General features: G+C 41.7%; 1 protein-coding gene across 2 annotated transcripts in view; it reads right to left on the reverse strand.

Moving 5' to 3' along the window:
* NPSR1 (neuropeptide S receptor 1) overlaps window positions 1–7677 on the reverse strand; it is a 58443-nt gene extending 50766 nt beyond the window's left edge. Inside the window, exon 1 of one of the 2 annotated variants that reach the window (XM_032105250.1) lies at window positions 7277–7677. In XM_032105250.1, coding sequence (XP_031961141.1) covers window positions 7277–7423 — 147 coding nt within the window. In that variant the 5' untranslated portion in view covers window positions 7424–7677. The remainder of the gene's footprint in view (window positions 1–7276) is intronic. The other variant, XM_032105242.1, reaches the window with a different exon arrangement.
* Between the last annotated feature and the right edge of the window lie 3987 nt (window positions 7678–11664).

The following is an 11664-nucleotide window of genomic DNA, read 5'->3' on the forward strand; positions in this document are numbered from 1 at the left end:
GATGTGCACTAAGAAAGGGCAAGAGTCCACAAACAAAGGTTTCAACATGGGACATCTTGATAAGACATTAGGAAAAAAGTGTTCTTCATGAGGGTGGCCAAGCACTGGGATGTGAACTCAGAGAGGCTGTGGGATTTCCATCCTCAGAGATATTTGAATAGACACTGCCCTGAGAAATCTGGCGCAGTTTGAATTTGCTTTCAAGTGGTTGGTTCAGGTGACCTCAAGAAGTTCTTCTCTACTTGAACTATTATGCACACACACAAGTGTGCATAAGACCTATTTTCTTAAGGAATATTCTTAAAACTGAAAGGTACGCACACACACATAATCAGATGAATAGTTTGCACACATTGCATATTATTTATTTTATCACAGAAGCATGAACAGCTCAGATCTTTCTGGGAATCTTTATGTAAATTAAAATTTACTCTGCAAGTAAAGAGTATGGGTGTAAAGGCTACTGGCATAGAAATGGCACAAACATACAAGTCTTAGGAAAAAGGACTTTAAAAGCATAAGATGGCATTTTTCTTTAAGAAGGCATTTTTCTTACACTTATTTGGAGTCCTGAGATGAAGAATTTCTGCCAAGTGTGACCAGCTTAAATTGTGGGCTTTCAGAAATGAAGTGTGATGCCGCTGAAAGGGTCATGACTATGGTTATGCTTACCACCTACAAAATAAAGGTTCTTTAATAGACAAAAAGAGAACAAACTTGACTAAACTGCCAAGGAAACATCCATATTTCTTCTTGTGTTGAAACTTTCTATGGAAGCTGGGTTGTGAAAAAACCCCACAACCTAACAGCAATCTGCTTGAAGAAAAGCTGCAGGTGCATTGCATATACTTTAGTTGTAGACAGTAATTCTGACTTTCAAGAAGGAAAAAACTAAGGGGCACCAAATATCTTACAAGAACAGGCACAACAAACAGAATAGAATCAAGCTTCACACAGCAAATGCTAATCACCTGAATGTGAAGATTCAGATGAGTAATTCAAGTCATCTCTTAATGCTCAAGGAAAGAAAAGCTGAAAAAACAGGCTGAAATATTCTTGATTCATTTCCTGGCAGGCCTTGTCTCAATAGGAAAGAAACATGCTCAAAACACTGTGAAGGTCACTGAAATCTTCTGCCTTAGCTGTCACAAGCAGCGGGAAGCTGTACTGTCCACCCCTATAATACAAATATGTTTCAAAAGAAGGTTCTCCATCCAGCAAGGCAAAACTGAGAAGATGTTTCTACACAGAGTTCACACAAGATGTTCCTGAAAATTTTGGGAAGACAATTTGATTGACACCTAAAAGCCCAGGGAAAACTCATGTGAAGGTAAGAAAGGTAAAAAAGAAAGTTCAAAGCTAAGTTTTGTATTTTGTCTTTGAAAGTGCTTCCATTATGATTGAATTTGAGAGAAACACCTTTGGGCAGGCAAGAAGACCTCTAGGAGTTCTTTTTTTTTTTTTTTTTTAATTAGCATGGCCTGGGATGGAGCCTGATTCAAAGTGCATAAACACTAGTTCAGCCCCAGATTTGACTCTGGGACTGCTGTTTTCTCATTTAAACACTACTGGTTGTGCTTGATAGCCCTCCTATCCCCTGTGCAGAGGCTGCCTCACTGAGCTGCTTTCTAATTGACTGCCTGGGTTATCCTCCCAGCACAAGGTTATGGGACATGCTGGCAGGGCTGGGATGCACTGCCACAAGAAACCTTCACAACATATCAAAGGTGCTGGCAACAGTCACTTCCCAAGGAGTCCTTATGGTTGGAAAAAACACAGAGCTGGAAGGAACATGAGTTGATTTTTTCTGTTCTGTCGAACTTGAGAGGCAGTTTTTCATGAGTTTGTGTCGATTTGGTGTTCCACTCATAGTGTGGAATGTTAATGCATTATGTCGAGGAAAGATCTATAACATTTTCTTCCTTGTAGACTTACGGAAACAGACAAGCTGAGAAAGTCTATTCACTAAATCAGGACACTTTCTCATGGAAAGGGTTAATTTTGTTATTAAGATTACTTTCTCATCTTTTTGAAATCTAGCAAAGCTGTCTATATATATTATTATTATCATTATTATTTTGTGAATGTCTGCTTTTTAAAAAAACCTATTTCTTAGCTCTGACATCACCACTATGGATGAGCAGGGTTCCTTCAGTGCACACAATCTAATGCATGCTAATTGCAGTGATCTTTCCAACCTCAACAGCTGAACAAGCCCCCACCCTGCCCCAAAATTCTCCAGAGGTGTGACGGTGACAGTCAGTAACAAATGTGACTAATTCAATTCTATTACCAAATAGTTCTTATTTGCCATTCTGCTGTGATTTGGTACAAGACAGATAATAAATGCGGGCAGTACTCTTCAGTTACTGCAGGATGTTTTACTCACAGAATTAGACAGAAATTCCTGATTTAAATGTCATCAGGAAACATAAATTTTTAATGGTGTATCTATCTGTTTATTTCGTAGAGTATTTTCAAAAAGTGGAAAGATATTAGGTCACTCAAAGGTCCATCCATAATTGTATGATTTTGACAGCTCTATTTAAAACTGTAAAGTGCTGTTTTTCTTAATCACTTAAAATGATTTTAAGTATGCCTAATCTGTAAAACTAAAATATCTCAAAAAATGTAAAAAAATTATACTTTCTAGGCATATTTATATAGGAGAGGCAGACAGGTGCAAACCATGTGCCTGTGTGGAGCACAGGGACAGTAGTATGAGGGTTGCTAGTGTAGAACAGCCCAAATCTGTTGGCTCAGAGCTGCTCCCAGTTGGGCTGTCATACTGCCAGATCACTTCTGTGTTGCATTTAAGCTGCTGGATAAGGCCAGCCTGGCCAACAGCACTGCAGCAGCAGTTTCCCGAGGAGATCATTCTCAGCACAGCATCTCAGGAATAGCAACAGTCATTACAGCATATTGCAGAGGCTGTGTTCAGGAGTCCCTGACACCTTATTTGTGTAAACTTAATCCTCCTCCTCTCCCCCCACTGAAAGATTGCAAAGTTACCTCTGAATTATTTGATATGTCTATTTTCTAAAATGTGTGATTGCATTTGCAGAGATTACTCCAGAAATTTGACAGCACCCATTATTATTTTCCTATTATGTATTCAATGATTGGATGCTCTGTGATAGTTGCTTGAAAATCAGAATGAGCAATAGCATAAGCAAATGCTTTTCAGGAGATAAAGCAACTCCTACATTTGGATGAAAGGATAGGGACATCAGACTGTGACTTCAGCAGTCTCTGAGAACACCTGGAGTCAAATCCATGCAACAGGATACTCCTACAAAACCTCGCGACATGCTGGTCTCCTCAGCTCTTTGCTATAGGTGGTAAACCCCAACCTTTGTAAAGAGCATTAGCTCCATGGATAAGGAGCCCAAGTTATTAGAGCTGTGCTTAATTGAGCTAGGCTGTGCTGTCCTGTTTAATATCTGAACTATAGGGGCTAAAACACACAGATACAGGGAATGCTACCATGTGGGGGGAGGACAGTCAAAGACACATACACACGTTTAAAATAATTTGTGATGGTTTTGACAGGCACGCAGTTCCTCGTGAGAGCTGTAACACTTCAGTGTCACTGCTGTGCTAATGCTGCATGGCACAGGGGCCAGGGCTTATGGGGCCAGAGGCAGGGTCCTGTCAACATTTGGACAAGTGGTTGGGGTTCCCAACTGGCAGGGGAGATATTGGTGTTCCCAGCAACTTTGGGTGTAAACAACAAAACCTTTGTGTCCTGCTCAACAGGTGAGGACTCAACTCTACACAGCAGGAAACAAAAAGTACCTCTGCTCTGCTGGGAGGTAGGAAATTTTGGTGGGAACACAGTCCCCCTGAGAAAGGAACAGCAACTGGAGTTTTGAGCACTCCAACCTTTATTTTCCTGAATAAAAGTAGGGCATCTCCTTTCTCAGCAGAGCTCTTAAAATAAAGATGATCCCTACCCAATCTTTCTGAGGACAAGCACAAGCTCCTACCATTGTGGAAGCTTCTGGGCTGTTGAGTGCCTGAGGAAATGCTTCCTCCAGCCCTGACAGAGCCCCCCAAACCTTACTGAAAACAGGCCAAACCTATTCTGAGATTCCAGCTCTTCTCCAGGCAAGTTTCTGGTTTGTACCTTGTCAGGTTTGCAGAGTTAAGAAGGTCCTAAAGTGGAGGAAGGCCACAGGTGTTCAGATGACTTCTGCTCTTTCTGGACTACTGTATTTGGCAGGTGCAGTTGATGCTCACTTAGAGTCCTTTTACACATGGATTAAGCACATATGGAGGAGATTGTTAAGGGATGTAAGGAACTCTCCTTTGGCCTGGGAAGTTGGAGCTGTAATTAATACCAATTTGCACATCTGTTCTGAATTAGGTGCTGAAATAGCCAGGAGAATTCCTTGTAGTTTAAGACAGTAACCTACCTGGATACCTAATAGAAAGGCACCCAGGAAGAAAGATGGTCTGGGTTTTCAGAGACAATTTGCCATAACACAGCAGCAAGACCTAAATATCTGTGGGAATGAGGCTGTGCCTTTGCCACGGGAAGCGCCAGCTCCTCTTGCATGCTGAATGGCACATGGATACAATGGATACACCCAGTCCTGCCCCAAAAGCTGCCATTCTGTATGCCAAGAGTCACTTTAGTTAGCTCACACGGCCCCAAATCAGACTTCATTAGCAAAGCTTTGGTAAGCAGCTGGCACTTCTGTAGTAACGACTACCAGAAGAGAATCTGCGTTCCTCTAAGTGGAGGAAATGCTCCATTTTTGAGCTAAAATAAATCAACCAAACACTCCCCGCTCCCTCCCCAAAAAAATCAACAAAAACCTGAACTGGCAAAAAACTTTCTAATCTGAAACTGTGCAGGGTTTAGTTGTTAAGCAGAGGAACAGACAGAAGCTCAAATTTTTCTGAAAGAGAAGCACTCACAACTCAGCCTGTAACAGGACTTTCTGGCACTGAAATGCTCTACAGCATGTTATTTTACTTTTGTCACATTGCCACCACAGTATAACACAGACACTACCTACAGTGGGTACTGGCTGTCCTTCTGCAGCTTGGGAGGGAAAGAAGACACCAGTGCATGCTCATGTAGTTTGAGCAGCATGTGAGATACCCTACACAGCTGTCATTGGGTAAAATCATTAAAAAGCCATTAATACAAATGTCACTCCCTAGTCTTCGTTTATCAGTTTAGATCATGTTTTCCTAAGACTTCCTTGATAAGATAGGTTACACCTGCATTTTCCAAGCAGAAACAGCTTGTGTGCTCTGTCTGCACCCTAGCACACAGGCTCTGGGGTCAATCTGTGTAGTGGCCACTCACCCACCCTGCGTTCACAGTCAGCCACAGGCTACAGTGTGTTTGAAAATCCCAATAAAAGGCCCAAACCCTAATTGTAAGCTACATTTTGAGCACTGAACTCTATATTTCAAATTCATTCAACCTGTTCCAAACTGAAACTTATATTGTTTTAGCTGCTTGACTACAGCCTTGTAAAGAGAAAGGTGATGCATCTTGGCTTTCTGAAGTGGGCAAGGACACAGCCACAACACAGGCAGAGCTGGTGGAGGACAGCCAGATGAGTCAACAGGTATCAGCAGTACCTTCCACATGTGAGTTTTACAGAGTGCTGAAACTGCTGGCAGGGACCCCTGTCTTCCCTGCACTGTAGTCATCAGAGCAGGTGCTTTCTCCTTCCTTTCCTACAGCTGCACCAGCTATCACTCATCTCTAGAGTAAAAATACTTCCATGCCTATCAACAGCTAGTAATTGATGTGGAATCCATGTGTCTCCTTGTGAAGTTCATGCTATATGTGCCACAGCTAGGCATCCGGCAGAGACTCAAGTGCAAGTCTAATGAGAAGCTCTCGGCTACAGAACCATTTCCTTTAGCAATGGATGAGCATGCATGACTATCCTTGGTTTCCTAATTATTGTAATTTACTCAATCTTTCCTATTAACAAGCATTTTTCTGCCTGGAGACTTTCTAATAATGGAATTAATTGTCACTTTTACCATTATAAAATACTGCTCCCATTACATTGTTCAGATTTACAGCCCTAACTATGAAAAGAAGACAGGAGATAAAGAGAAAGTTGTTAAAAGTATTTTGCTAGTCCCTTCTGATTTTTTTTTCAAGAGCATTTTAGGAGTCTAACATGGAGAGAGGAAAAAAAGGAATAAAAAATAATTTTCACCCTTGAAATCCCAAGTAGGAAGTAGTATCTTAGTGATTATTAGCAGCATGTTAAAAGAGACCCTCATTAATTATGGCTGGCACTATGGATCACCTCTTTCTTTATCGGGGTGGGAACCTGCTGTAATTCCACTGATTCCACCAGGATTGTGTCAGAGCACTGCCAATCTCACAGATACAAAAATTGCTTCTGAATATATCCCTTTTTACCTCACATGTTGTCAAACGATATAAGTGCCTGTATCTTTCCAGCTGAAATTGATCTCTTTGGTCCCCAGGCTCCAGAAGGAATGGCAGGGTACTCCTAGTCAGACTTTTTAATAACTTGAACTTGTACAACATGCCATAATGGTAAAGAAGCACATGGCATTCAGAATGAAATTAAGTAATGGCAACAGGCATAGAAATCTGAAGGAAATATTAACTTCAGAACTTCTCTAATCTTTTTCCTACATTCACGTATTGCTAGGGTGATGTTTAGTTTTGGAGATGACTAAATACACTTCTTATTCAATTCAACAGCATTCACTACTGAATGACTCATCCAGTGCATTCTTAACAACCGCTTTCAAAAGATACTGCAACCCCCACTCAGCTAACAAACAAACAAACAAACTAATTAGAACCAGTCCCTCATGGTTAAAAAACCCCAAACAACAAAAAGCCCCTCTCACTTGTGTACAATGTTTGTTGCAGCTGGAAAATTGAAAAGAAATCCCTTATGTCAAGATAATGCCTCTAAGAAATTACATTTTAAAAAATGTGCTAAAAATAAGACAAGCTTTTGAATAAAGATGCATGTACAATTACAATACCTCTACAGACAAACAATACAGTCCTCTCTTGGAAGAGGATAGAGTTAGCTAAGACATGTAAATCTGAAGTCCAATTTCTGCAAGTATTTTGCTTTTCAGTTAATGCCTCACACATGCTGTCAGCTGTCTTTGCAGGGAAAAAAACTACCAATATCTGGTAAAAAAAAAGTTTAATAATCTTAGTTGCCTCCCCACATCTGTGCTGAAAATGCTCCAAAGCTGCAAGGATGTGAGAAAAGTAATGCACGCCTTAAAAGAATACCTTAAAGGAATAGTAAAAGGATCCCCACTCCTCTTCTGCCACCACTTCTGTGAAAGCCACCGTTTCAGTGCAGGTGACAAGGGTGAGATCCAGCCAGCTGGTGCCTCCCTGGGAGCTGCTGCTGGCTTCTGTGGAGTTGACCTCCATCACTGGATTTTGCTTAAGTTCTCTAGGTGCTTGTTTTAGTAAGATTTAATGCAGCCAGGCTTCTCCCGTAAAAGCGCAGCACAAAACCAGCTTCGCACTGCTCCACCACTGGCTACCAGAGGCGTCGGGCTTCAGTGCAGCTGAGTGATAGAAAAAAACAAAACAAAGCCAAGCTGGCATCACTTTGAGCTTTCTTTTGGTACAACTCTGGATTGCCTTGCACCCCAAGTTGTTACCTCTGGAGTCAGGCACACCTGTAAAAGCGTGGGCCTCCTCCCTGCACTAAACCCAGGAGCCTGGGTATTCCACTCAGCAGCTTTACTTACTTACCTTCGCCAAGCTCACTATGATTTTGGTTACCTGCAGTCTTATGGTACATCCATATACAAGCACCAACACTCTCTCCTGTATTAGCAAAACCCTATTAAGTTTTTAGGCTTAAGCTTTCACAATTTCCTTGTCAATACCTGACTTCAGAAATAGACCTCTCTCTCACCTTTGCAAAGAGCTGGAGTGTGCTGCACACCCAGGAAGGCAGTGCTTTCTTCACTGTATGGAAAACCTGTCTGGAAAGGCACAGCTCCTACAGACTTAGAGGCTCAAGACTCTCCAGAACAAGGCAAGCAATTATCTCTCTATTCACGGATTTTCTGGGCACTGATCCCACATACCCTCTGTTTATTCAGATGTTTTTACCCATCTCCAGAGGCATTACCCCAGCTTTACCCCAAGGTGACAGATGAGAGTACAGTCACCCTCCCCGACCAGAGCTCAAAGTCACTTGTAAATCCAGCACTTGCTCAGCTTTGCAAAGGTGCTCTGCCTCAATGAGAATGCAATGGTAAGCAGAACGTGATGCATTTCACACTCACACCCCACCAATTCAATCTTCCCTTACCTGCTCATGGCAAAACCCAGTCCTGTGTTTATGTAGGCACAGATGGCCATGCGGGAGCTCAGGAGTCTTTAAACTCCTCTCTCTTGCCAGCACAGCACACTGTCTCCCGAGCTGCTGGAGCAGGGGTCTCCACAACCTGCCCACATTGTCCCTGATCCATGTGGGACTGTGCCCACCCCTGCCTACAAAAGCAGCAAGAGAGGGGTCACTAAATGGTCCTCCAGCTCCCAGGGCCTGTAATAGCAGGGGAAATTCAGGTCCAAGTTTTGACTCTGAACCCTCACAAGTTAGGACATGTCTGATCTAAGGCTTCAGACCAGGCTGTTCTAGAGACTGCAGAAACCTCTGAGTGTCTGAGCAATATTAAGACTCTCCAGAAGATGCTGGAGTCTTCAGAGCCATTCAGTGGAGTCATTTAGAGGAGGGAATCAGTCTAGACCAATACAGATAATCAGTACCAGTCACAAAACAATCAACTCTGACTAATATGCACCAGTGATCAGTATTTAACAGTGGCAAATGATTCATAGGTTGGAATGTGATCAGATAAAAAGAAATACTGTGTTTTGCTGAAAACCACTGGTGAAATGGTCAAATATATTTTATATAAAAGAGAGGGGAAATATTTTTGAAGTTTTTCTGGCTGATTGTACAGGTAGACTTTGAAATTCTGCTAAGAAATATTTAGGTAGCATCCAAGCTTCTTGAAAATATTTTACCTTTTTTTTTCCTCTTCTTCCTTCTTCTTACTTTTCTTTCTTATATTTACAGAATTCTCTTTGCTAGAGTTAAAATTCATTACACTGAGCTTTTGGGTTTTTGCTCTTTCATTCCTACAGAGCTGTTAAGCTCGAGCATATTACAAGCACTAAGAGGCTTTTCGGTATCTACACCACACGCTAGATCACGTGCAGCTCCCAGGGCTAACCTAGAGAGACTTGTCTTGTGGCTCTGCCAGCTACTTTCTCTAACTAGTGCTTATGGAGTTGCAAAAGGTTATCCCGTGCCCTGCTCCAGCGCTCTCCTGTCTCCACTGGAGAGTGCTGGAGGGCTAATACAGGTTTTCCATCACTATCAGCTTTTCTGCCAGCGAGTATTTCTCAGTTACAGTCACTGCCATGTTTTGTTGAGCATTTTCTCAAAATGCTGTTTAGCCATAGAATTTGAAGCCATGGGCTGTCTATGGTACCATATCTAGAATTAAGCTAATTCCCTAGAATAAAATACTTTATTTTTAAACCACTACAAGTCATTACATCACTTTGAAATTTGGTGTTCAGAATTTGTTCCCCACCCCACTCTCCATGCTGAGATTAAGCAAACTCTGAAATGAATGGCAAAATAAAATACTTTTATGATTGAATATCAAAAGCTTACAAAAGGCAAGATCAAATCCTAGCAACACCTCTGTGCTGAAGAAATAGCTGATTGATTCCTGTAAGCGACTTTGTTGTTCTCCTCAGTTGGGACCTTGAAAAGTCTCTGAGAACTTTCAATGGTTTAAGAGATTGAGACAGTTTTAAAGGGAGAGAAATTGAGTCTTTTCTCTGCTTTAATATAAAATTCTCTCCAATTATTACTGTAAGATAGTTTTTTATCTAATATATAATAAAATACGCTTCTTCCTTCTTAACTATTTTAAAGACCCTGTACCGTAGAACTGCACCACAGCATGCTTCATGAGTTGGAAAGATATTGAAAAAATCCTTAAGCAGTAAGAATGGATTATTTGGAAGAATAATAGAGAGAACTGGCTTTAGAGGCCCCTTCATTTGCCATTCCCTTTATCTCGGTTTCAGAAGACACACACATTTAGTTTGCTTAAATAAAGCCCTGAACCAAAGGACCAGAATACCTAAGAGCATGAATGGTTCTGCTGAAAGGTGAAGAGAGTATTCTGTGGTTATTGTGTGCAACAAAATTGATAACCTCCATGTGCAGAAACATGGGGAGAGAATCTCCCTACAGTGGCATGGCACTCCTGACTGGAAAGAAGAGTGCAACTGCAGAAAGTGAAACTAGGAGATTGATGTGATGTGATGTGATGTGATGATGTGATGTGATGATGTGATGTGATGTGATGATGTGATGTGATGTGTGATAAATGAAGGTAGGTAACTCTGGAAAGAAAAGGTAAAATAAAAGGGAAAAAAAAAGAAGCAATGAATCAAAGTTTTTAAAGATCAGGTACAAATTAGTGATTTTGATTATTTAAGCCTGAAATTCCTTGTGCAAAAACTCTGGTCTTTCCTGCACAACAGCTGTGAAATGCAGTAGGTGGAGATGGGTCATTTTGCACACCACATTGTGGATGCTCCATGGCAGGCAGAGGTGCACTCAGCAGCAGTAGGAGGAGGGACTATGCAGGAATACCTGGGTCCTCCTATGCTATCCATTTCTGTATCTTGACTTCCCTGACAGAAGCTATTGTGTGGCAGTATTTTTATGCATGATGCTGATAATCTGCCGAAAGTCAGCCAGTGTAAATATGTGTCTAATGGTCAAAAAGATTAGGCACATCTGAAATGGATAGAAAAAAGTTCTGCTCAAGTCTATATTATTTTTTACTGAGACTTTATGGTAGATTTCTCTTGCTGTATTTAGGCATCGTTTGGAGTAAATTGAAAAAAATATTTGGTTTTTTGCTCTTTGGAGCTCTGCACCCTGGAGTAGTTGGGCACAATCATATTAAATGCAAAGAACAAATAATGCTGTCAGACTGTAGGAAGGAAGAGAAGTGGGAATTTCTTACTTCTGAAAGAGCAGCAAGCTAATTATTTTTCTGTAAAAACCATGCTTACGCAAATCCTTATATGCCAGCTTAAGAGGAAGTTTAGCCTGCTCTTCCCAACGCACAGCTCTTCTCCCCAAAAGCTGAACTTTTGGGGCAATTCAGAAGGATTTAGCTGCCGGCTTTGGCAGCATAGCACCACTTTACACTTGTGTTCCCCCATCCCCGCTGCACAGGAGAGCAGAACTGGCACATTAGTGACACAATTCCTGTTGTCTGTCAGAAATTCATTCTCCTTTAACTTACAAGCTGCTCAGCAAGTGCATTGGTTTCCTTTGGCACTGTGCCTCCAGAGGGATGCAGACCTGGGCATCATAGCTAGGGAATACCCAAACAGGTTGGATTGATTCCCTCAAACCTGGAACCAAAAAAGTCTTCATGTGGTCCCAGTGCCTGGGATGTGGCTGGGAAGGGAAGCCCCTGCTTCTGGACTCTTGCAGGTCACCGCTGTGTGTGAAACAGAGGGCTCCATATGTGCCTTACTTAGGGTGCGAGTATTCTGCCACACATTTGCACTATCTATACATTGTTTACAGTCCCTCCAGGTGGGGA

Source organism: Corvus moneduloides, chromosome 1 (genome assembly GCF_009650955.1).
Source record: "Corvus moneduloides isolate bCorMon1 chromosome 1, bCorMon1.pri, whole genome shotgun sequence".
NCBI classification, from domain to species: Eukaryota; Metazoa; Chordata; class Aves; order Passeriformes; family Corvidae; genus Corvus; species Corvus moneduloides.